The 27174-nt window shown below is 46.3% G+C and overlaps 1 protein-coding gene across 2 annotated transcripts; it reads right to left on the reverse strand.

The window, feature by feature from the left end:
• Positions 1–2766: 2766 nt before the first annotated feature.
• NATD1 (N-acetyltransferase domain containing 1) lies at positions 2767–27063 on the reverse strand. Of its 2 annotated transcripts, XR_004693584.2 has the most exons (4): positions 26218–27063; positions 14729–14847; positions 12247–12425; positions 5600–5736 (listed from the first exon to the last, which is right to left on the reverse strand). XR_004693584.2 is itself a non-coding variant. In XM_035131746.2 (3 exons), the coding sequence occupies exons 1-3, from the start codon at positions 26312–26314 to the stop codon at positions 5620–5622; spliced, it is 333 nt and encodes a 110-aa protein (XP_034987637.1). In that variant the 5' UTR covers positions 26315–26789; the 3' UTR covers positions 2767–5619. The 2 variants fall into 2 exon arrangements, 1 of the variants encoding a protein (XP_034987637.1); XM_035131746.2 differs by lacking the exon at positions 12247–12425 and having other exon boundaries at positions 2767–5736; positions 26218–26789.
• Positions 27064–27174: the final 111 nt, after the last annotated feature.

A 27174-nucleotide genomic window follows, 5' to 3' on the forward strand; every position in this document is an offset into this window, starting at 1 on the left:
GAGCTGTCCAGGGTCTCATACAAAGATCCTTCACTTCACCTGGCATGTGAGGCTTCTTAAATGAAGAGGAAGGGAACCTCTGCATGCAAAATGGGTTCTTTGCTGCTACATGGCTCATCTTTTTGACCTATTGGACTAGACCCTGTTTTATATGTTTGGATCCTTTGAATTTCTGTTTTATTTGCTTTTATGTGTTTTCATGCTGCTGTTATTGTTGGTTTCAGGTTGTATTTTAGTTTTAATTATATATTGGGTTGCATCCAGCTAACTTTTACTCAGCATAGATCCATGGAAATGAATAGACCTATGCCTAATAGCCATGCCCATTAATTTCAGTGGGTCTATGCTGTGTAATTATTAGGCACCATTATTTTATTTATTAAACTTGCTAGTTGCTCGTTACCTAAAAAGATCTCCAAGTGACTTGCTGTGAAAGCATTTACGTAAATGCGTGATACCAAGAGAAAAAAATCATATAAAGTATTAACATCCATACAACATTAAAAAAACAGTCACCCACATACACCCACAACAGTGAAAGGTGACAATGTTGACCCATATCAAATGCTCTAAAACAGAAATGAGGAACCTTTGGCTCGCTAGATGTTGTGAGACTCCCATCAGCTCCAGGTAGCATGGTCAATGGTCAGGAATGATGGGAGTTGTAGTTTATCAGCACCTGGCATTTCCCTTTTCCTACTCTAAAACCTACATATAAATGAACTCATGGATGCTCCCCCACTGAGAACATATCTTATTTTGAGCAGCCAGGTTAACTGCTGCTGCTTCACATCAATGCAGCAGACCCTGTATTTTTAATTTAAATAATAATAATAAAAACACTTGGAGAAATTAGTACCAGGAAGTGGCCTGGCCAGTCTGGTCACACCAGGCTGAACATTACTTCTTCCATTCAGCTGCGTAAGGCATTTTAGATCATCTGAATTATCAGAGCTTCACATAGCTGCATTTGCAAAATGGCTTTTAGATATTGCCTGAGATCTTGTGTGTTATGGTCACCATGAGGTGCTATGACTGGTGTGTGGAACAATTCTGAGCAGTATCCCTTCTTCCCAACAACTGTGAGAATTGGACCAAAGCGGGTGCATAGCTAGGCCCAGTCTCAATAAAATTCATACAAACAAGCAGTGACATAGCAGGAACACATGTTCATATCTGAACAGAAGTTCATGTCATTTCAGGGGTGCTTTGGGCTGATCCACTTGATAACCAGAGCATAATGTGTGAATGGACTCTCCTCAAAGTTGAGGTGACAATCAAATGATACAACACGATGAATCTTTTGTGATTCTTGTGTGTACGAATGAGCCATCAGCAACCTAAGTTATCTCTTGCAAATTAAGATAATGTCATAAACGGTGTGTTCCTTCTCTGGCCTCTGGCCTCACTGATCCTTGTTTGTTTTTTTGGAATGTACGAGTGGAATCTGCAACAAAAAGTTGCAGCACAGAATGCTCTTGCTTGGAGGGGCATGTCTTCTTCCAGGACACTCCATTACATTCCCTCTCCCAACATTTTCCACACCTCAACAGCCAGCATTCCATGGCCGCTGAGCCAGGATTGCTTTGGGTTCTTGTGCAAGGCTTATATGAAATGGCCCTCAAGAACTGGACATCTGCCAGGGTAAATATTGGTATCTAGTCATTCCACAATATTGAGAACATGTATGTCATCTAAGGGCAAGGTGAAGCCAAGAAATAACCTTCACTCACCACAAGTGACTAAGCCTCCATCTGCGTTATACTTTTAAAGCAGTATCGTGCTACTTTATCACAACTTCCTGAAAGAATCCTGGGAATTGTAGTTGGTTAAGGGTGCCGAGACTTGTTAGGAGACCTATTCCCCCCATAGAGCTACAATTTCCAGAACGCCCCGGGAAGAGGGATTCACTGTTAAGCCACTCTGGGAACTGCAGCTCTATGGCAGGAATAGGAGTCAATCTGGAAGCGCCCATAATTAAAGCCCTGCAGGATCAGGCCCAAGGCACATTGAGTCCAGCATCTTGTTCTAACAGTGCCAAACCAGATGCCAATAGGAAGCCTACCAGCAGGATCCGAGGACAACAGCCTTCTCCCTACTGGTATTCAGAAGCATACATCTTTGATACCGGACATAGTGCATAGCCTTATCTTCCAAGAATATGTCTAAACCTCCAAGAACATTGGCCATGCTGCCTGGGGCTGAAAGCTGGAGTCAAACCACCAGGAGAGCATCATGGTGGCTCTCTCTACTTTAGAGTTTTGAAATTTACTGCATTCCAGAGACACTGCCTTTACATTGTTTAATGCCCACAATTTAATCCACGCGAGTTACCTCTTCTCTTAAGTTACGTGTCCTTCCCCATCAAATACCAGCAAGACAAGTCGACGCCAATTGGTTTAGCCACACATTTTTATTTGTATACCATGCAATAGGGTCGGGTTTCCTTAATAATATGACAAATGGGGGAAGGATAATGTTAGACACAAACACAACAGAAAGATCATTTTAAGAGGTCCTGAGTAGGAAAGGCACATTATTTACCACTTTTAATTGAATAGTAAGGGGTTGGGGGGGCAATGAAAATATATCCACACTGGGTGGAAAACACTGGAGGACAAGTCATAAATAGATATTCCATTTGGTGGTTTGGGGAGTTATTCAATTGTCTGTGTTTTCCCCAATTAGCTTTATAGCTTGTGCCTTCAACACTTGAGCAAGGGAGATGTCTCCATGTTCTGTTCTGTTCTGTTCTGTTCTCCAGCAGCAAGCCGTAGCAATGGTCTTAGCAAGCTGCAAGGAAGATGGCCCATCACAGAAATAAGCTAGTCTTGAACTGGGGAACCTGTGGCCGGACTCTTAAGTCCACCACTCCTGATCATTGGCCATGTCAGCTGGAGGTGATGGGAGCTGGGAGTCCAACAACATCCCGAGTGTCATGGATTCTCAATCCCTGATTTAGACACAGGGAGAGAGGTCGTTTCCTCCCCACCACAGTTGCTTCTGCAAATCTCTTGGTGGCAAGGGATGAGTAACTGGAAACTCCAGCTTGGAACTGGCAAGCACTGCTATTCAACATAATATCAAAACACAGAGAACAGAGAAGGGGGTGGACCCAGCAGTAAACCCTTGGGTGTTGTAATAAAAGACTATCAAAAGACATCTCGGGTGGACCAGAGACTGAAATGATCGTTGTAGCACCTTCAGGATGAAGCTCCAGCACTAGCAAAATACCGAGCTTGTTTTTAAGGCAGGGTTGGCTGGCCTTGATCTCACCAAGCTCTCTTAAGAAATCAAAATGAAGGACCCTTCACTGCATTCACCCTAGGCAGAAACTCTACCTGCGTTGAACAGTGGTATACATGAGCAGGAGATGGAAGTCAGTGTTTCTGACAGCCATAAATGCCTGCCTACACACACACACACACACACACACACACACAGTGTACAAAAAGTGGGACTAGGATTGCATTCACTGCTTGGTTCTTTCCACGTGACACCCGACAGCATACCTAGCACGAGGGCTGCATTGAAATGTTGATCTTATCAAGACAACAGGAAAGGGGATTGGCAATCACGACACGGTCAACACCCACACCGGACATTTCAAGCATTCTTATGCCACTTTTAACAGCCACGGCTTCCCCTAGAGAATCTTCCGAACTCTCCGCGACTGTGAAAGCGGTACAAAAGTGCTTTAAAAATATGGTGCGGACGAGACAGTAGTTACAGAATGGTAAGAAACTGGTGGCTTCCTCTGCCCGTCTGCTTTAGCTCCCTTCGGCCCTTAAATGGGCAGAGGTGTACCCATTTTCCAACCCAAAAATGTCAGCAGGCAGGGGTGTGCGTCAAAGAGCGGGGGAGAGTGAGTGAGTTGTCAGGAGGGTGGAAAGACATCGGATTTCCCTCCACAAATGCCAGAACTGGTTCTCTGCTGTTTTAAATACAATACATATAAGCACCAATCAACCTAGCTTCCTGTTGAAAGGAGCAATGTTACCACGGGGACCCGTGGTCTTATTTCTGCCAAACCCACCAGCTATATTGTTGAAGAACCAAGCCGGGCAAGAGAGGGGGGCATTTCAAAGCGATAAATGTCTGGAACAAACAGAGAAGCCCCTGTGGCCTGCCGTCACCATGGCAGCCTGACCTAGCCCGCCTTGCTGAGAAAGCTACAATAGCTCTCAAGTCGAGTACATGTCTCCCACACAAGGACTTCGGAGCAGAGGGACAGGGCTTGGGCAACGTGACGGAAAGGGGAGGCCAAAATTCATAGTTGGAAAAACTAGAGGAGGGAAATGGTATTGCCATTTTCGATCATGTAACCCACAGGCATGCGGAGATGAGGTTCAAGTGTTAATTACTTCTCCATCCACACAAACGCTGCTTAGAGCAAGCCAGAGAGCAAGCCAAGTCTTTTCTTTCTGACAGCTTTCACATGCTTATGTCCAAGGCAGCCAAGCAAATCCTGTTTTTTTGCACTGTCCGTTTCTGTCAGGAAGTCAGCTGAAGTTTACTTGCCGCAGCTTTTTCCTTGGCTCGTCTCCACTTGCGACCCTAAAAAGCGGCTGCCGATCATGACTGGCTTTCCTATTGTTAAAATGCCCAGGATTCGTTTGCCTCGCACAGCTTCCTCTGCCCTGCCGTTTCCTTCCTTCCTCCTGCTACCCGTTAAACTCTCAGTCTTGTTATTGCTTCTCCTGTGTGTGAGGAAACGCCCGCCACTTGAGGAGGAGAGCTCTGGAAGGGGGCGAGGAAGAAGAATCCCACCAAAACCCCAAAGGAAAAGAAAACAACAGGCCCTTTCCTTCTCCAATGTGCAGTCACGTTTTTCAGCCTTCCATCCCAAACGAACTGGATCGCTTAATTACACCTTTCGCCTCTGGGTGGCCACCCAGGTACGCCATTCCCTCGTTGTGGGGAACAAAATTCGCCATGTACACTTGCTAACTGTCTCACTCAGTCCATATTGCTCACGTCTGCAGAAGCACATCGGAGTGACACAGTTTTCTCGTCTCTAAAGCATCGTGTCTATTGCAGTTAGCACCGAAAACCTGCTTCCTTTCCAAGTCCAACCCCTGAGACAGCCATGGTTTATTTTGCATTGTTAGTTGGCATCCCAACGTAGCAAAAAGTGCTTAAGGGCCTAACTGGATGTTCAAAAAGACTGTCGCCTCTGCAGGGCTGTAGATTTCAAGCTTTCCCCAACCCTGCATTGGCAAGGAAAGCAGTGCCTGGTCTCCGATCATTCTGCTCGATGCTTATTATTTCGGGAGGAAGAACCAAAATTAGGAGGTGACCCCTGGCCTGCTTGCCCACCCCTCTATTGCCACAACGCTAACAAAGGCCTAGTTTTACACCTGGTGGTTTCCTTAAGATAGGAGGCCGAAGTAAACAACAAACATCCAGGTGATACCAGCTATCGCAAGAGCCAGGTGGAAGCATTGTTGAGGAGTTGCACGTTTGTCTTTACAAAAATAAGAACTCTTGAGCATGTGCAGGGGGCAGTGTAGGGGTCCCAAGTCAGCCCACAAACAAAAGCTGCACTGGGCCGCCTAGAGAAGCCAGGCTTGCTCATGCCCATGTCTTAAGTAGTGTAGGCCCTTCAGCCTTCCTGCGTTAAGACTGTAAACGTTCCAGATACTGAGGCAGTGGGTTCTCCTTGACGTATTTCTGAATGTACCAACATGTCAGGTGGGCTTTCAAGTCCTCTTCGACCACAAAATCCAAGGCTGCCTGGAAACAGAGGAAAGCAAAAGAACCACCATCAACATCTTGCAACATCAAGTTCTCATAAGCCCTATCAAGACCCAAATGTAGCAGCTGAGTTTTCTGCTTTGAATAAGACACTGGCTGTTTGCTGGGTAAGGTTCCAAATTTCTGACTAATTTCTGGCTAAATAGGATTTGGCTGTCCGGATGTGCCACTACAAATGCTTAGCAAGCACGCGAGCAAGCATCTTTTTGGAGAAAGAGTGAGGTCACATCTATACCCTACACCAGGCATAGGCAATCTCGGCCCTCCAGATGTTTTGGGACTACAATTCCCATCATCCCTGACCACTGGTCCTGTTAGCTAGGGATGATGGGAGTTGTAGTCCCAAAACATCTGGAGGGCTGAGTTTGCCTACGCCTGCCCTACACATTTAAAACACATGGCTCCCATCCCAAAGAATCCTGGGTACGTACTATAGTTTAACACACACACACACACACCGAGCAGCATCTCCCACCACCCTTAAACCACAGTTCCCAGGATTCTTTGGGAGAAGCCCTGCGCTTTCAACGTATGGTAAGGATGTGACCTTAAAAGTGCAACAAGTAAGCTACATAGAGGTTGCTGGTGCATGTTGAATATGTGGTCCGTACAGGTGGCAACCTACCATGAATACTGATTTTCAGTATTATAAATTACAAGCGGGTTTGTCCCATCCTTATTTTTAATTTTTTTTTGTTGATATTCATGGCCTCGATTGTCTCGATCAGGGCTGCAATGTTAAATGGATTTATAACTGAGGGCCTTCTGGCGGTTCCCTCGCTGCGAGAAGCCAAGTTACAGGGAACCAGGCAGAGGGCCTTCTCGGTAGTGGCACCCACCCTGTGGAATGCCCTCCCACCAGAGGTCAAAGAGAACAACAACTACCAGACCTTTGGAAGGCATCTCAAGGCAGCCCTGTTTAGGGAAGCTTTGAATGTTTGATGGGTTTCTGTATTTTAATATTTTGTTGGAAGCCGCCCAGAGTGGCTGGGGGAACCCGGCCAGATGGGCGGGGTATAAATAATAAATTTATTATTATTATTATTATTATTATTATTATTATTATTATTATTATTAAAAACCGTTAATCAGGAGCACATTTTAGTTGATTCATTCAGACAGCAGATTTTAACATGTTAATGTCAGGAACCTAGGGAAATGCTTTATACAGAGTCGGGCCATTAATCCATCTAGCTCATTGTTGTCTTCACTGACTGGCAGAGGCTCTCCAAGATTTCCGGCAGGGTTGCCACTCAGCCCCAAAGATGCCAGGGGCTGAACTTAGGACCCTCTGCGTGCAAAGCAGATTATGATTACAGTGGCATCTTGCTAGACGAATGCCCTGCTAGACGAATTTTTCGCTAGACGAATGTGTTTTGCGATTGGAGGTTGCCTCGCAAGACGAATTCGTTTTGTGAAAATTTCATCTAGCGAATCGCGGTTTCCCATAGGAATGCATTGAAATTCAATGAATGCGTTCCTATGGGGGGGAATTTCAATGCATTCCTATGGGATTCGCAAGACGAAATTTTCGCAAAACGAATTGACTCACAGAACGAATTAAATTCGTCTTGCGGGGCACCACTGTATTATTTATTGAATTTGTATACTGCAGATCTCAGGGTGATTCGCAACATTAAAAAAAATACAATGTAAAAACACAAAATACATGATAAAAACAAAAACATACAAACAAATAACACCCCCCCAAAAAAAAAACACCAAACCAACCCTAAAACTGCAGGTGGAAAACATCATCTTGAAAGTGGTATCTCCCCACCCCCCCAGCCGAAAAAAACCACCATTTCATACCCTGAAAGTGTCCCAGAAAATCCAGGGCATCTCATTTTCTCTTGCGAGAGAATAGTGGTAAATTTGGGGTTTGATCTCACACGATTTCACGCTACAATTTCCCCCTGAATAAAGCATTTGGGGGGGGGCACAAACTCACGCGACACTCAAAAACGCACAGTCGTGTCTTCCCTCAAATAATTTTGGGAGCTGTAGTTTGTTACACTACTCCAATTTCCCTCCCAGTGTCGTCTAACAGCAGCCATAAGAAACTAAAACTCCCAAAATTCTTGGAGGGAAGACATGACTGCTTAGTATCATAGCATATGATGTGGACTAAGATCATATAATTGTACCACTGGTGTCTTCTAAAGCAATGCCTGTAACAACACACATGTAAATTCTGGTCAGCCAAAGAGGGCATATAGGGATGGGGGGGGCGTTATTCGGGTTACATTTAAAGCCATATCTAACCTATTCACACTTTCTGAAGCAATCTGAAATACAGTCATCGTTAGAAATCTGCACTTCTTTGAATTTTGCGATGTGGTTCCCCAACCAAACAGTATTTCTAAAAATGCATATATTAGGGGAAAGTGTTCATAAGAACATTTTCATGCATAATTTTTTTAAAAAATGCATTATATTAGGGGAAATTGCCTGCAAAAACGCGTACATTAGTCAGAACTGCATACAAAAATGTGTTATGATAAATTTGCACTAAAATGCTAGTGAATTTTCATGAGGATTAGATAGATAGATATAGATATATAGTGCAGATTGAATGTGGAGAATTGAATTAAGTATTGGAAAATGAGAAATAGAGAACCAAAATAGAGAGATCCTTCTATTCCTATAGGGCAGGCATACAAAAATCCTTTGTATGGACAGCCCACCTTTAAGCAAATGGTCCCAGGATGGTTTAAAGATATAACAAATATGCATAAAAGGTAAAGGGACCCCTGACCATTAGGTCCAGTTGTGACTGACTCTGGGGTTGCGGCGCTCATCTCACATTATTGGCCAAGGGCATATGCATAATGTATATTAAAATCATAAAAACCACTGAACTTTCAAAAACATATTTGAAAAGACAATGCTACTAGACCTCAAGAATCGCCGAAGAATTGATGCTTTTGAATTATGGTGCTGGAGGAGACTCTTGAGAGTCTCATGGACTGCAAGAAGATCAAACCTATCCATTCTGAAGGAAATCAGCCCTGAGTGCTCACTGGAAGGACAGATCCTGAAGCTGAGGCTCCAATACTTTGGCCACCTCATGAGAAGAGAAGACGCCCTGGAAAAGACCCTGATGTTGGGAAAGATGGAGGGCAGAAGGAGAAGGGGACGACAGAGGACGAGATGGTTGGACAGTGTTCTCAAAGCTACGAACATGAGTCTGACCAAACTGCGGGAGGCGGTGGAGGACAGGAGTGTATGGCGTGCTATGGTCCATGGGGTCACGAAGTGTCGGACACGACTAAACAACAACAACAACAACAACTAGACCTCAAGGAATTAGGATTGCCCCAACAAAGAGAGCAGCTGCTGTTTTACTGGGTTTCTCTGCGGATTTTAGAAGAGTTTTTATTGTAAGATATTGTTCTCCTCCTCCCCTTTTCATTGATGTTATGCTTTGTGTGTTTTTTCAGCGTTGTAAGATGCTTAGAGCCTTTTTATGTAGCTATGCTTTAGCGCTGTAACTTGCCCTGGGACCTTGGTGTGAAGGGCAGAAAAAACGAGTAATAATGATAATAAATGCTGTGACGATATTATCAAGCTTGTGTATAGGAATTTAAGAACAAACAAACAAAAAGACAAAAGCAGCTTGGCTAAGAAAGTTGCTCTGGGATACACCAAGCCATTGTTTGGATGCTTAAGGAAGCCTCCGAGTGCCACCTCTGATTTGATGTTAGTGAAATCGCTATCTCTTTAAGATGTGGCAGGAATTCCTCCTGGCGCAGACTGGGCCCCCTTTATCACAGCCTCATGCAGACAAAGGAAGCTGTAAATTGTCCTCATCTCCCCTATGTCTGTTGCAGAGGGGAGGGAGGGAGCAGGATTACCACTGGAGAGGAAGAAAAGCAGGAACAGCAGGACTCCCCTCTCCAACCCCCACAAATCGGTCAGGGCTGGGCAGAAATAAGAAAATCCCTACTGGGAGCTTCATGGATCAAAATTGCAAACGATGCCACTTCTACCAGAAATTGCAGGTTGGAGAGGTCGCTTTCCTTTCCCTTTTTATTTCAACGCTCAGATGTAATAATCGCTGCACAGTTCTCCTGGATCATTAGCTAATTTAACAACCAGATGCTGGAGCAGGGGGAGAGAGAAGTGAAGGAGGCTCAAATGCAACGGATCCAAGAGAAGGGAGAGCTCTGGAATGAGCAGCTAAGAGAGAATCCAGAGCTCTGGGATTCCGCTGCATATATATACGGTATATAGATGCTTCAGATCGCAGAGAAACAACTAGTGGCCTGGTTAGATCTCCATGCCTGGCTGCAGTAGTTTGGCAAGCATGAAGCTTGATCCAGACAAGACAGGGGCATTATTAGGATGTGGCAAATCAATCAATCAATCAATCAATCAATCAATAAATAGAATTGGAAGAGACCACAAGGGCCATCCAGTCCATCCCCCTGCCAAGCAGGAAACACCATCAAAGCATTCCTGACAGATGGCTGTCAAGCCTCTGCTTAAAGACTTCCAAAGAAGGAGACTCCACCACACTCCTTGGCAGCAAGTTCCACTGCTGAACAGCTCTTACTGTCAGGAAGTTCTTCCTAATGTTTAGGTGGAATCTTCTTTCTTGTAGTTTGAATCCATTGCTCCGTGTCCGCCTCTCTGGAGCAGCAGAAAACAACCTTTCTCCCTCCTCTATATGACATCCTTTTATATATTTGAACATGGCTATCATATCACCCCTTAACCTTCTCTTCTCCAGGCTAAACATGCCCAGCTCCCTAAGCCGTTCCTCATAAGGCTTACATACTATACAACAACAACAACAACAACATTTATTATTTATATGCCGCTAATCTGACTGGTTTGCCCCAGACACCTTGTAGGCGCCCAGTAAAATATTAAAAACATGATAAAACATCAAACATTAAAAGCTTCCCTAAACAGGGCTGCCTTCAGATGTCTTCTAAAAGACAAATAATTGTTTACATTATTTCCTTGACATCTGCTGGGAGGGCGTTCCACAGGGCGGGCCCCACTACCGAGAACACCCTCTGCCTGGTTCCTGTAACCTCACTTCTCGCAGGGAGGGAACCGTCAGAAGGCCCTCGGAGCTGGACCTCAGTGTCCAGGCTGAATGATGGGAGTGGAGATGATCCTTCAGGTCGATTGGGCCGAGGCCATTTAGGGCAGGCATCCCCAAACTTCGGCCCTCCAGATGTTTTGGACTACAATTCCCATCATCCCTGACCACTGATCCTGTTAGCTAGGGATCATGGGAGTTTTAGGCCAAAACATCTGGAGGGCCGCAGTTTGGGGGTGCCTGATTTAGGGCTTTAAAGGTCAGCAACAACACTTTGAATTGTGCTTGGAAACGTACTGGGAGCCAATGTAGGTCTTTCAAGACCGGTAGTGTTATGGTTTGTGGTTCTTTTTAAAGAAGAAAAAGCGTCATCAGCCTTTTAGTTCTAACGCAACCGAATGCAGACATTTCTCTTTTGCAAAACACCTTTCCTTACATAATGCATTTTGGTATGTTATTTTCAGCAATATGTGCATGTTCTACTCTACCATGTGTATTTTTGTACACATTACTTGGGCTGGAGAACCGCACTGCAAAATTAAGAATTCCAAAGGGTGGATTAGTTAGATTCACCTTGAAATGTGAATTGAAACAATTTTCTCTCAATACAGTCGTACCTTGGAAGTTGAACGGAATTAGTTCCGGAAGTCCGTTTGACTTCCAAAATGTTTGAAAACCAAATCGTGGCTTCTGATTGGCTGCAGGAAGCTCCTGCAGCCAATCAGAAGCCGCGGAAGCCCCATCAGATGTTCGGCTTCCAAAAAGAGTTTGCAAACCGAACAGTCACTTCAAGATTTGTGACATTCGGGAGCCAAAACATTCAGGAACTAAGCCGTTCAAAAACCAAAGTATGACTGTATTTCCATATCACTTTGCGATTCCCCTCCCCTCTTTCTAACAAAAGTTCCTTATGAAAATTCACCAACCTTTTGGTAATTTTTTTCCCTAACGTGCAGAGTTTTGTGCGCAATTTTGCCAAATATACACATTTTTGCAAAAAGAAAGTTTCCCAATAGTTTCCCAATACAATGCATTTCTGGATGTTAGTTTCATTGATATAGGCATTTTCATTGACATTTTAACCGTGTGTGTGTGTGCACATGTGTGTGTGGCAGAGAAAGTTTAAGTTATAATATCCAAAACAATAAATAAAATGAAATGAAAAAATTGCACATCTTTATTGGCTGGAATATTGCACTGCAAAATGGGAAGAAACAGAGGTTTTGAGGGTTGGGGTTTTGTGCCTGTATTGTTTTGCAAAGTGTGAATTAGGTAGGTTCGCCTTTAAATGCAAACTAAATAAAATTTCGCCCCTATCCCTAGAAAGGTGGTAGGCTATGCACTGCCAGCAGGGTGCATTCATGCAAATGCCTTTCCCTACCAGTGCGCTGCAGACAAGAAGGGCAAGCAATAAAATAAACAAACCAACAAACCATTTAAACAGCAATCTGACAGGCAGAAATGTGGCAGGTAAAGCTTCTCCGACCAGCTTTTTCACCTCCGCACATTTGTCAACATCAGGCTACCACTGAACAGAGAGGAGCCAGTCAACAGAAGCGGGCAGCCTCTTTTCCATCCATCCCTCGATGGGAGGGCATCTCTTGTTCTCACGCTGAAGATCAAGAGAGGGCACGAGGGAAAGAGAGCACAGTCACATCTGCCTCCTGCCAACCCTTCTTTATGGAAATGAGGCAAATCACAGGCAATCAAATATGCAAAACAACAACAACCGAGCCTTCTCCATCTCCACGCCTTGCCCACCCTGGTGCTACTCCCAAAGAGACCAGGTCCGCTTCTGGAAAACAGGAGGGCTAAAAATAGCAGGCAAGCTTCCAGAGAAGCAGGGCTTAAAGAGGGGACAGAGGAGGAGGCAGTAGTGCAGAAGGATAATGCGGACATTCGTCAGGGTTTATTAGAGCAGGCAGTAATTGGGCATATGTCTATCTCCTGCCCCCCCGCCCCCCGCAACCCTCCAAGCTCTGCATTCAATTGAGCCTTCCTGTGCTGTTTCTTTGGTTCCCCTCCAACCAGCTCCCCAGATAACAGCGAAGCCCTTGCACATTTTCCACCTGGCTTGAGCACACAAAGCTGCCTGGTTGCGCAGGAGTGAGGGGAACCCCAGGCCCCTGGGGGGGGGCAAACGTGGCCCCTCTAAGCCTCTCTGCCTGGCCCTCAGGACTCTCCTCAAGCCACACCCCTTCACACAACCACACCCCACACCCTCATTGAGCATTTCTACCTAGCTGGAATGTGTCCTTCAGCTTAAGAATAATAATAATAATAATAATAATAATAATAATAATAATAATAATACCGTAATAATAATAATTTATTATTTATACCCCGTCCTTCTGGCTGGGTTTACCCAGCCACTCTGGGCGGCTTCCAACAGAAGTATTAAAATACAATAATTTATTAAACATTAAAAGCTTCCCTAAACAGGGCTGCCTTCAGATGTCCTCTAAAAGTCTGGTAGTTGTTTTTCTCTTTGACATCTGGTGGGAGGGCGTTCCACAGGGCGGGCGCCACTACCGAGAAGGCCCTCTGCCTGGTTCCCTGTAACTTGGCTTCTCGCAACGAGGGAACTGCCAGAAGGCCCTCAGAGCTGGACCTCAGCATCTGGGCTGAACGATGCAGGTGGAGACGTTCCTTCAGGTATACTGGGCTCACTGATTAATTTCGTGTGTATCTGAAGAAGTGTGCATGCACACGAAAGCTCATACCAAAATATAAACTTAGTTGGTCTTTAAGGTGCTACTGAAGGAATTTGATTAATTTTGATAGGTCTAACTCTGAGTAGGACTAGCATTGGGTACAATCCAGAGTTTGTGTCGACCTACAGCCATCCAGACATTGCTAGACTCCAACTCCCATCAGCCTCAGCTAGCATAACCAGTGGTCGGGGATGATGGGAACTGTAGTTCAACAGCATCTGGAGGGCTACAGGCTTGCCATCCCTGTAAGAGAGGCAAGTTTGGAAATAAATTGTCATAATTTAGGGAAAGCTTTAGGGGAAGACTGTGCTATCAGGTGAGTATGCAGGTTTGGGTGGGCAACCCCCAGGAAGAAGAAGAAGAAGAAGAAGAAGAAGAGGAGGAGGAGGAGGAGGAGGAGGAGGAGGAGGAGGAGGAGGAGGAGGAGGAGGAGGAGTAGTTTGGATTTGATATCCCGCTTTATCACTACCCGAAGGAGTCTCAAAGCGGCTAACAATCTCCTTTCCCTTCCTCCCCCACAACAAACACTGTGAGGTGAGTGGTGGAACGCCCTCCCATCAGATGTCAAGGAAATACAGTGGTGCCTCGCTAGACGAATTTAATTCGTTCCACGGGTCTTTTCTTATAACGAAAAATTTGTCTAGCGAATCCCATAGGAATGCATTGAATTTTTATTTTTATTTTTTGCCCATAGGAACGCATTAATTGAATTTCAATGCATTCCTATGGGAAAACGCGATTCGCTAGACAAATTTTTCATAAAACGAATTCGTCTAGCGAGGCAACCTCCACTCGAAAAATCCTTTCGTTGAGCATAAATTTCGTTAAGCAGGGCATTCGTTAAGCGAGGCACCACTGTATACAACTATCTGACTTTTAGAAGACATCTGAAGACAGCCCTGTTTAGGGACGTTTTTAATGTTTGATGTTTTATTGTGTTTTTAATATTCTATTGGGAGCCGCCCAGAGTGGCTGGGGAAACCCAGCCAGATGGGTGGGGTATAAATAATAAATTTATTATATTATTATTATTATTATTATTATTATTATTATTTATGATAATCATAATTATAATAATAACAGGTTCACTTGTTTCTATGGGTCTTCTCTAAGTATAACTTAATGGGATGCAAGTTTTATGCAAATATGTGTACTCTTTTGGGGAGGATCTACAAGTAGAAGCACCATTTGCGACCCGTACCTTTGCCAGATGTTTGGCTATTCCTCTTCCTCTGTAGGCATCAGGTACTTCCGTGTGTTGCAGGTCCACTATTCTTTTCCCCACGTACTCGTACAACAGGACCGCTTTGTCATGACAACCTGCGCGAGAAAAGATGGCATCCACACACTTACAAGAAATATGGAACTAAACCAAGAACCAAAACCTCCTAGACTTTCTGTGGTTCTTATTATTATTTTAAATTTATACCCCGCCCTCCCTCCCAAAGGACCCCAGGGTGGTAAAGAGCAATGGATAGAACAACAGTAGAAATCTATTTTAAAGAACTTTACAACAATTCCAACACAGGTGCAGGCTGGGAAATATCTCAACTTCAACGCCTTGTTGCAAGAGGAAGGTCTTCGGAAGGCCCCAATAGGACAACAGAGGTAGCACCTGTCTAATATTCCAAAGGGCAAGTGCCACCACACTAAAGGCCCGGAATTGCTACATTGTACAGGATGGACTTCCATAGGATGCCTATATAGCTCAGTTGGTTAGAGCGTGGTGCTGATAATGCCAAGGTTGCAGGTTTGATCCCCGTATGGAACAGCCGTGTATTTCCTGCATTGCAGGGGGCTGGATGAGGTCAGAGCTTTCCAAACTGTGTGTCACGACATGTTAGTGTATTCGGCTGCAGTGTGTAGGTGTGTCACGCAAGCGCTCCTCCTGGGGCTGGAAAGGAGTTTGTTTCACCTCTGGTTTGCTAGTGAAATTTTATTACTGTGTCGTGAAATGATGCATGTCTAAAAAGTGTGTCGCCAACATGAAAAGTTGGGAAAGCTCTGGACTAAGATGATCCTCAGGGTCCTTTCCAGTTCTATGATTGCATCTTCAGGTGGCCCTCACCTGTCTTCTTCCATTATCTTAGGGTCAGTTTTATAGAGTACTAAAAGCTATTTATACAGCACTTCAGTACATTCATATTACATTACTACCACTATATCTTCTCAATAATTCTCCAAGGCAGGAGAATTGTATTACCCATTAGCAAAGAATCAGTCTTCATAATGGACAGAGAATAGACTACAGGTGGGGGGAGCTTGAGTATTTTAACAGTCCCGGGGGGGGGGATTAGTATTTATGGAAAACAAGGGTGGGGAACCTATACCCCTCCAGATGTTGTTCAACTACAACTCCCATCAGCACTAACTATTGGCCATGCTGGCAAAGGGTGATGACGGTTGAAGCTGAACATCTGGAGAGAGAGAGAGGAGTGTAGTGTTCTGGTCCGAGTGTTGGACTGTTGTTGTTCGCATCTGTCTGTTTTGAGGGACAATGGAGTGCAGCGGCATAGTGTGAGGAGCCAGGGGGGGCCATGACCCCAGGCACACAATTTGGAGGGGTGCAAACCAGGCATCCCTACACAGGGATCCCTGTCTTGCCCTGCCTTCCGCCGGGGGTCTCTGGGCCCGGAGCCCCGCCTGGCCCCGCTGCAGCATTCCTGGCCCCCTTGCTAAATGGCTGCCCAGCCAGCGTTCACGCACTCCTCGCTCAGACGGTGAGTGGGTGCAGACGGAGGTGGGCAAGGGGTCACCCCAGCATAGCACGGTCTGGCATTTCTCTCCATGGGCACTGGGAAGATTCACCCACCAAAGGCCATGTCGGTCAGCCCAGCTCCCCCCTATGCAGATGGACAGGCGGCATAGCACAGGCCTGCTTGGCTCCAGGGACGAGGGCTGGGCCAGCGCAGTGGGCTCCATTCACCCTCCAGGGCTGCGCACACCCTGGGTGCCAGCAAACACTGCTATGCCCCTGAGGTTAGCAGCACTTCTCTGGGGCGCAAGACTGGGTAGTGTACATGGAAGTCCTGGGCTGCTCAGACAATGAGACCCCACCCCCTCTCAGTCTCACTGGATTCATTTTGCTGTCTCTCGTCTTCTGCTAAAAACTTTATCTGCAATCCATCTGCTTAGTTGTTAGGTACACTTGTTACGGTGGCATTTTTCACTTCCTGCATTAGCCACCATGTGTAGCTTAAGCTATTGAGCAGGAAAGGCAAGGCAAATTTCCTTTAAAAATATATATTAAAAAAAATAAGAAGGCCAACATGAAGGCAACTTATAAGCATGTCTGAACAAAGCTGCTTTCTGTCTTAACTGGGGCAGGCTCCCACAAGTAGGTCTGCTTTTGCACTCAGGTCTTACTGTACACTTCACATAGGCAACTGGTTGGCCACTGTGAAAACGGAGTGCTCTTCTAACACTATTGTAGAAAAAGACAACAGACTCCAGAGATTCCTGCATTGCAGGAAGTTGGGCTAGATGACTCTGGGGGTCCCTTCCAGCTCTGCTATGATTCTACATCCTAAGCCTGCTATCTGCAGATAGGAAGCCACTGAGTCGGGCCATTCACTTATCCAGCTCAGTAATGTCCAGACCTGGGACGCGGGTAGCGCTGTGGGTTAAACCACAGAGCCTAGGGCTTGCCGATCAGAAGGTTGGCGGTTCGAATCCCTGCGACGGGGTGAGCTCCCGTTGCTCGGTCCCAGCTCCTGCCAACCTAGCAGTTGGAAAGCACGTCAATGTGCAAGTAGATAAATAGGTACCGCTCCAGCAGGAAGGTAAATGGTGTTTCCGTGCGCTGCTCTGGTTCGCCAGAAGCAGCTTTGTCATGCTGGCCACATGACCTGGAAGCTGTACGCCGGCTCCCTCGGCCAATGACGCGAGATGAGTGCCGCAACCCCAGAGTCGGTCACGACTGGACCTAATGGTTGGGGGTCCCTTTACCTTTAATGTCCAGACCAGGTGCAGGGAACACCTGTCCCTCTGGGTATTGCTAAACCACAAGTCCCATCATCCCTGGCCATCTGGAGGCCAGGCATCTGGAGGGCCAAACATCTGGAGGGCCAAAAGGTTCCACACACCCAGTCTAAATTGAGCAGCTGTGGGTCTGCAAGAGCTACAATTCTCAGAGCTTCTTGGGAAGAGGAATTGATTGCAACCCCCTCTGGGAACTGTAGCTCTGTGAGAGGAATAGGAGTTTCCTTTCAACTCTCAGCACCCCTTGCAAGCTGCAGCTCCCAGGGTGCTTGGGGGGGGGAGCTATGACTGTTCAAAGTGGTAGGACACAGTTTCTAATTTATAGCGCGGATGGGGCCGAGCTTTCTTTCAGCTGGCGCAAAAGACCGCAGAGATTGTGCGGTTTAAATTTCACACACAGGACGCATGAGGCAGGGCAAGGACTGATTAAACACCAATTAAAAAAGGAAAGAAAGGTTTGCATTGACTCATAATCTTGTAGGCATGGGAGCATGTCAGGCCAGAGCGGAGGGACTGCAGAGCTCTGTGCGCAGACTGCATGTGCTCCCGCATAGAGCTGTCAATCACCCCAGGCAAAATAAAAAGCCCCCAATTCATACATGCGCTGAATAGCACCCAGGCACAGCTTTGAGTTTTGGGAAGATGCTGGGCAGGAGGGGGGGGGGTCCCTGGGAGGTGGAAGAGGCTGGTACGACCCCAGACAAGGGATGACGGAAGTCAGCTAGGTCTTTTCCAACCTCAACAGGCCAAGTGTGTCAGACACACAATTCAGCTCAGTGTCGCCAGACTGAAACCACTGCAATGGCGAAGGAGCTGCCACACAGGGGAGTTTCTTTGTGGAAACGGCATTTCCAAATATCGCTTACGTGGGTTAGCTAAGCTTTGCTGTGCTTTAGGAATCTGCGCTCACAGCGAATCTGTATGAAAGAGCGCACAAGGTCCCAGTTTCAATCCCCAGCATCTCTAGGTAGGTAGAGAAGCTGGAGAAGTCTCCATGTTTGAAATCCCGCAGTCACTGCCAGGCAGTGCAGACCAATGGTCTGACCAGTGCTTTTTCCCAAGAAAAATAGGTTTCAGAACTCACCATGAAGTTGTTAACGGTAAGCTGCCGGGTGACTCGGGGCAGCCCTGAACAGACGCTGGTTTGGCAACAGCAGCATTTGCCACCTGTGGAAGTGCTAAAAACTACAGCAAGCTGGCTTGGGGGGGGGTCGCCCCTAGTTCTGGTGCAGGGCAAATGCTCCCCCACCTCCTTCGTTCTTAGAATCTCAGGCAGAAGGGCCCTTGTACAAATGCCTGCACATGATAAGCAAAGTGGAGGAGCCTCTCCTCTGGCCTGATCCAGCCCGTCCCCTCACCCCATAGCCAGGTTCTGAAAGAACCTAGTGTGGACGGGAAACATGGAGGAAAGAGTTCAATTGCATGTGATCGTGCGCAAAGGAACACGCACAAAAATGCACATGGGGAAAGTTGGGTCTGTGCAACCCATGTGAGCACTAATACCCCTTCCTGTCTCTCACACTTTTTAAACAGGCAAATGAGGTAATGCAGATAAGGACACTCCTTCTTAGCCTTCTGACTAGGCAATAGGAAACGGCTATGAATGCTGTTTGAGCAAGCGCCCACAGAAAGAAAGAAAGAAAGAAAGAAAGAAAGAAAGAAAGAAAGAAAGAAAGAAAGAAAGAGAGAAAGAGAGAGAGAGAGAGCCAGGCAGGTTGCAGAATTAAAAGGAACAGTTTGTTCCGAGAGCGCCGTTGCTTTCTTGCGATTCAGGACAAAACTCTGTTTACAAGGCGGTTGTTTTCCCTCAACCCTGAGCAACTGGCATGTTACTGGAGAGAAAGAGAGCGACAAACAGACCACAGAGAGAGGACTTAAGCCACAGGAGTGCCAGAGAACTCTCTTGGCAAACAGGCCAGCTCATGTTTGACACTGCAAAGCTTCTTCCTCTTTGGGATTCACCTTCAATTCAAATCGGAGAAGGCAAACTGGGCAGGGCAATTTAAAACAGCAGCAGCAACAACAACAATTATTGCACATAAGTGAGAATCGTTACTTTGGTTTTCGGTGCCAAGAATTAAACGATCTTCTGGGGAAGTTTGGAAGAGGCCACAAGGACAAAGCAAACACAAAGGATCATGGGGGAGAAACGTTGCAGGATTCCTATTAAAATCTGCAAGCCCCTATCTATCACTTTCCTTAGTTTTATTTCACACACACCCAATAGCCTTCTAAAACACACTCACAAAGGAAACCAGCAAAAAAGGTAAATGGGGCACGTCCTCTCTAGCTCCCCTGAAATACAAGCAGCATGTTATCCATACCCTTCAACATTTCTCTGATGAAAATAGGGACATCCTATTCCATAATAATAAAAAAATAATAATAATTTATTATTTATACCCTGCACCCATGTGACTGGGTTTCCCCAGCCACTCTGGGCAGCTTCCAACATATATAAAAACATTATAAAGCATTAAATATTTTTTAAAAAAACCTTCCCTATACAGGGCTGCCTTCAGATGTCTTCTAAAGGTTGTACTGTATAGTTACTTTTCTCCTTGGCTCGGGGGTCACATAGCTCCACACCCCACAACATTTGTCCAATGAAAATAGGGACATCCTTAGGAAAAGCGGGACATTCTGGGATCACAACAGAAACCGGGACAACTTCTGTAAATCTGGGACTGTGCCTGCAAAATAGAGACACTTGGAGGGTCTGCAATAGCACTTTAAAGGGCCATTGCTTCCCACTGAAGAATTCTGGGAGTTGTAATTTGTTAAGGGTGCTGAAAGTTGTCAGCGGACCCCTGTTCCCTTCATGGAGCTACAACTCCCAGAGCTTCCTGTGAAGAGGGATTGAGAGTTAAACCACTCTAGGAATTGTAGCTCCGGAAGGGAATGAGGTCTCTCAGATACTCCTCCCATCATCTGGAGCACTCAGTTGGTTAGAACACAGTGCTGATAACGCCAAGGTCAGGTCGCGCGTTCAATCCCCATCCGGGCCACCTGCATATTCCTGCAAGGGGTTGGACGAGAAGACCTTTGGGGTCCTTTCCAACTCTATGATTCTATTATCTCCCGCCACTGACATGCTTGCTGGGGCTGATGGGAAGTGTACATACACACACAAGCTCACTTGACATAGTACAGCCCATTCTATCTTCTCAGAACACCCACCAACTGATTCTGCTGCTGGTGCAGGCAAAGTCTCACATAGATAAGGCAGTAGATCTGAATCTGGATGGAAGGAGGAAACTCTCACAATGGAATATATCCCCAGAATTTTTTTTTCCTAAAACTACAAAGCTTGCATATCAGGAATAAATAATAATAATAATAATAATAATAATAATAATAAATCTATTAAACATTAAAAGCCTCCCTAAACAGGGCTGCCTTCAGATGTCCTCTAAAACTTTGGTAGCTGTTTTCCTCTTTGACATCTGATGGGAGGGCGTTCCACAGGGCGGGTGCCACCACCGAGAAGGCCCTCTGCCTGGTTCCCTGCAACTTGGCTTCCCTTGGTACTGGACCTCAGTGTCCGGGCAGAACGATGGGGGTGGAGATGCTCCTTCGGGTATACTGGACCAAGGCTAAGCTTGAGAGATTCCTTGAGAGCCAGTGTGGTGTAGTGGTTAAGAGCGGTAGACTCGTAATCTGGGGAACCGGGTTCGTGTCTCCACTCCTCCACATGCAGCTGCTGGGTGACCTTGGGCTAGTCACACTTCTCTGAAGTCTCTCAGCCCCACCCACCTCACAGAGTGTCTGTTGTGGGGGAGGAGGGGAAAGGAGATTGTTAGCCGCTTTGAGACTCCTTTGGGTAGTGATAAAGCGGGATATCAAATCCAAACTCTTCTTCTTCTACCTTCTCCCCACTGGGAGAGCAGCTCCAAGACTTTTTTTTTTCAGGGCAGGAACAATTATGACCACTTGCAGCGCTCTGGCAAGGGAAGGCAGTGATAATGAGGCTTTCAAGTTTGTGATGGGTTAGCACAGAGCAGCCTTCCCAGCTATTTTTGGCTGGGGGCTGGTGCAGCTCAAAACACTTGGAAGGCACCAAGCTGGGGAAGGCTGGCAATGGAGGAAGTCAGAGAATGAAAGTCCTACTTCATACTAGTGGTTTAAAGTGTAGCACTTCTTTCCAAGATCATTTGCAATTCCAAGTAAACACTAAAGGTTGCATTTTGGCCGGCGAAGATCATTTGATGAAGCTTAGTGTGCTTACAAGCTAAACCTGTGCAGTCGCCACTGACCAGTGGACTTTACTCTTATGCATATGTTATTGCCGTCATGCTGATCCCAGCAGTTCCCAGGTTTCAATGGAGACAAATAGTGGCTTTGTTTGGATGCAGTGCTAAACCATGGACGATCTGCAGTGAGCTCTGGGTTTATCTTTCCTCCCTCTCCTCTTCTGATGTAACTGCAAGGAGGCGATCTTAAGCTTCCACTTCCAATTCAGATTAAGTCCAGTTTAGTGCAGGGGACGGCAACGTGCGGCCCACGGGCCAGATGCAACCCACGAAGACAGTTTTGCCGGCCCACGAGCCGCCCCTGAACCAAGCTGCCCACTCAGCAAGTCCCCCGCACACTGTGCTAAACCAGCGCGGCACGGGGACTCGCCAAGCGGCATCGGGAATTGTATTTGCGCATGCGCAGATACCGGAAATCACTTCTGCACATGCCCAGATGCCGAAAATCACTTCTGCACAGCCGTGATTTTTGGCGTCTGGGCATGCGCAGAAGCAATTTCCAGTGCCGCGGACATGCACAGACGCAATTTCCAGCGCCGTGCTGCGCCAGTCCGGCCCATGGACAATCTCCGTGGGAGTGATCTGGCTCATGGCCAGTAAACGTTGCCGACCCCTGGTTTAGTGTGTCGTACAAACCCTGAACGGTAGATTGTTGAAAGGAGGCGGTTTAAGCCATAGTTTGTGAAAGTGGCTTGTTTCAACTAACTACAGTCAAGATTAATCAAGTTTAGGGATCAATGACATGCTAAACTGCAGTTCATCTAAAGTGGAAATGAAAAGTTTCTGATGATTTTCTTGTAGCTGTGCCAGAGGAGAAGTGGGCAAGCCAAGGTTTAGTGTTACATCTCATCATTAGAGCAAGTCTAGGGTGCAGATCTGCCCTCACTGCAATGCCAGTAAACTGGTTCTATAGCTAGGTAGCACCCTCTTCCAGTCACACTTACTGGCTAGCCCACTTCACAGGGTTGCACCACTATTTTGAGCTCTTGGGAGGAAAGGAAATATAATTATTTTAAAAGGTGACAGAGTCCAACAATAGAACATACTATTCCCTAAAAGGAACCACTTGTTCGATGAAACCCTGAATATTTAAAATGCACCATGGCCTCCTGTACAGCCCTTCTGGGGATGCAGCTGTTCCTTTGGCCATCATGTGGCAGAGAGTTCCACATTTCATTCAGGTGCTTGATGGAAAATGTTATTGAAACCAGCTGCAAGCTTATTCAACAGTTTTCCCTATACTCCCTGCCTTCATTGTAAAGAGTGAGCACTAACATCTGTTCCCTGTTCATTTTCCCCTCAAACTCTCCACCCTTGTATAAATATTTCCCTATCATGTTCCGCACACCCTTTCGAGATCTCTTTTCGTAGCTAAAGAAAATTAAAGCCGACTGCAACAATACCTTTTCACTCACATAACTTTTTAAAAACAACAAGAGCAACTGAACTGATTTACAGCTCGGCAGATTTCCTACGGGAATCCATCAGTATGAAACTATTTTCACCATGTGCTATTTAAAGAAACTGTTTGGCTTCACTGTTTTCTTTGTAGCCCTTCAGTTGTCCCAGCAATATTCATTTGATGGTTTACTTTCACCCATTGTTAGGCCTGAAAAAATTGCATGTGGTGGTACTTAGGGAAAAACAAAATATCTGTGTTACTATTCTTAGTAGCTTATGAACAATGTCTCCTACTGGGTATATCATTTTTGAAATTGTTTACCCATTTTAATATAACCTGCAATTTGACAAGGAGCAAGCACTTAAGATTCTTTTTTCCTTAACCCAAAAATGGTGGTTCTTAGCTTAAAAATAAAAGCAGAAGAGGAAAAATGGAACATATCTTGATATATTTAGAAAAGGCAAGCATTTTCATTGAGAGAAAGTTATCCATGCAATACAGTATATATTCGAGCTGAGGTTAACAGAAATAGCCACCTGCCCGGTCGCCTGCAGCGAGCAAGAATCTGTTGCAGGAGATTCTCCTATACAAACAGGAGAAGAGATTTTCCGCGTTCCTTTCAGGTCAATTGTGGGTCATAAATGACTAACAGAGGTACATCTGAAGAAGTGTGCATGCACACGAAAGCTCATACCAATGACAAACTTAGTTGGTCTCTAAGGTGCTACTGGAAGGAATTTTTTTTATTTTGTTTAGAAGTACATCTCTCACTGGGCAGGGTGTTACGTTTTATGTATTCATCTGCAAGGGACTTTTATCCACTCTTATAATCTGACACAGAACCATCTTGAAACCAAATGGTACTCTGAGGAGTTACTTCATCATTTTCGACTCCCACCCCTTAATATTTGATGAACTCGTTTTTTGCATTGCTCACACAACCCGTCTGCTGAATGGGCAATGGTGTTGTACCTTTCCACACAATATTTAAAAATAGCATTGATAATATCTAACACCAGCATATTGTTGGAGATGCAGGTCAGTGCTACTGGCTTTGGGAGCAAATATGCATTCCTTTACGTTGCTGATCCGTTAAATGGGTAGACAGGAGCCTACATAACAGCCCTGCAGGATCAGACCAAAAGGCATTTCTAGTCCAGTGTCCTGTTCATGAAGACGCCCTGGATGCAACAGCAATTCTCATGAAAACATGGGAAACTGCTTTCTGCAGAGTCAGAATATTGGCTCATTTAAGCTCAGTGTTTTCTGTTCTGTCTGGAAGCTTCTTTCCAAGGTTTGTGGCAGGGGTCTCTTCCAGCCCAAGTCTGGTACCCTCGCCTTGCTCCTTGCCTACCCCTCAATCCAGGGTCTCCAGATGGTTTTGGACTACAATTCCCATCATCCCTCACTGCTGGTCCTGCTAGCTACCGGTAGGGATGATGTGAGTTGTAGTCCAAAAACAGCTGGAGACCTAAATTTGAGGAACCCTGTAATCCATCCCTTCAGTGGTCAAGCAGGAAAGCTATGAAGCATGCTTAAGCCATTTGAGAATCCCAGCATGGACCTTGCAAAAAATAATAATGTTATAAGTCTCTCTCTCACACACACACACAAGCTTCATTCTTTTCACATGGCCTGCCCTTAGTAATATTGCAGTCATGGACCAGGGCAGAGCTTTTTTTTTCAGCTGGAGCACAGTTCCAGCACCTCTCAGGTGGGTGCCATTACGGGCTGGCACCACTAACAAACTAGTTTCCAGGACTCTTTGAGGGAAGTCATGTGCTGTAAATGAATAGTGTGTGAGCAGCCCCAGATTTGGGAAGGGTTAGGTTTAGGGTTACTATTTTCTGCTTTGCTTCAGACGGCAACATGCCTTGAACTAGCCCTGGGCCTCAGCCGTGATGCTAGGAAACAAGGGGAGGCCCTCTGCATATACGGTAGTCATGAGTGGTGCTTTTTTACTACATGTGCTTTAGGACTCTCAAGCCACACCACAGAAAACACGACTGCAGCCGTAGCCAATCTCTGACAACCACAAGAAATCATTCGAAAGCAACTCCCTTTGGAAAGTCTGCAGGGTATATAAGTTATGCATAGGATCAGGCCCCACATGCTGGTCAGATGCGGCTTAAAATCTAAGTACTGTTCCCTGCAGCAAAAAATAAGTAGGGAACCGGATTTATAAAAGTAATCTTGATCATCACATGATTTACTCAAAATTAGCAGATTGGGAGAAAAGGGAGGGGGAGAAGGCGGCAGCAATCAAACTAAAAATTAAGCAAGTTTGTACCACAGAGCGGGGCGGAAGGGGGAGGGACGTGGGGGCTTCTGGTATCAACCTCCACAGCTTATTTAAAAATAGATCCTGCAAGGACAGGTGTTCCCCTACCAACCAGAGAGTAACCAAGACAGCAGTAGCAGCAGTTTGCGCGGGGGGGGGGGGGGGAGAAGAGTAACAGAGACGGGCACAGAGGAAATAAGAGCGCAGCTCACACAGGGGAAGAAGGCAGGCGGTTGGGGGGGGGGTAGAAGAAAAGAGAAAGCAGGAATAAAATTTCTTGGTCGCCCCTTCTCCCCCACCTCCTTCTCCTTCCCACAATCTCCCTGTATCCAGTTGCTAAGAGGTTGACACCATAACTAATCTGTTGCATAACTAGCCTCCCACTGCAGCAAGAGTTTTTTTAATTAAAAAATAAAATAAAGAGGGGGTAAAGGAAAGAGAGAGAAACTAATGCGGGGGGGGGGCGATAGCTATATATAAAATTAAGCCTCCCAAGAACAAAAACCAGATATTTGCTTTGAATTCTCCAAGGGAACAGCACCAGCGTTCCGGCGAAGGCTTTTTATTTTTGCAAGCGCATCCATCGCCTCCCTACATTCCAAACAAAAGATTGCGCGGGGTGGGGGTATTTTTGGGGACACACACGGACACACAGCAAATCCGATAGGGCCAAATAAAAGGAGGGAGGGGAGACACGCACGAGCCAACCTCCAACCCCCAAGCTCCCCTTGCCTGCCCCTTCTTCCGCCACCTCCACCTGGTCTCGCCTTTACCGTTCAGCCTGACGGTGAACTGCCTCCTCTTGCGGTCGTGTTCCACCTGGATCGGGCAGCCGGGCTCCAGGATGTTGAGCTGCCCTGCCTGGGCCATGGTGGCGCGGGCACAGCAGCAGGCCGACCCGGGCGCGGGCTGGTTGGTTGGCTGGCTGGCTGGCTGCCTCCTCCCTCCGGCGCCCCGCTTTGGCGTGCTCTTCGTGGGCTCGGTTCTTTTGTGAGCGCGCGGGGGGCGCCTTCCGAAAGGGCCGCTCCTGCTGCTCGCTTGCCTTCTCTGCCCCCCCTCCTCCCCGCGCGCTCCTGCCAAACCAGCCAGATGTGTCCAAAAGAAAGAAAGGAAAAGGGGAGCAATGTTCGGCGGGGAGCAATTAATAGTTAGCAGGCGCTGCTGCCGCCCCCTCCACTTCTTGTTCTGCGTCTTCCTCCCCCTTCACCGCCTCCCCCAAGCCAACTTCAGCGGAGAAAGAGTGCAGGGCAGTGACCAGGGAGAGACATCATAATCTCCTGCTGAAACTGACACACAGCAGCAGCAGCAACAAAAAAATAAAATAAAAACCACACAAAAAAGCCAGGAAATCAGCTGTGGACTCACGTGCCAGCTGGCCGTCCAATGGCTGCTCGGCCTTTTTTGTTTTGATACATTCCATTCGGCTCTTAAAGGGACCGCGGCCCCCAGATCTTCTCCGGGTTTGTGTGTGTGTGTGTTTACGTTGAAAGGGGATGAGTTCTTCCTGGTTGCAACTATTTGTTGTTGTTTAGCCGTTTAGTCGTGACCCCATGGACCAGAGCACGCCAGGCACTCCTGTCTTCCACTGCGTCCCACAGTTTGGTCAAACTCATGTTGGTAGCTTCCAGAACACTGTCCAACCATCTCGTCCTCTGTCGTCTCCTTCTCCTTGTGCCCTCAATCTTACCCAACATCAGGGTCTTTTCCAGGGAGTCTTCTCTTCTCATGAG

The sequence above is a fragment of the Zootoca vivipara genome, chromosome 14 (assembly GCF_963506605.1).
Source record: "Zootoca vivipara chromosome 14, rZooViv1.1, whole genome shotgun sequence".
Taxonomy (NCBI): Eukaryota; Metazoa; Chordata; class Lepidosauria; order Squamata; family Lacertidae; genus Zootoca; species Zootoca vivipara.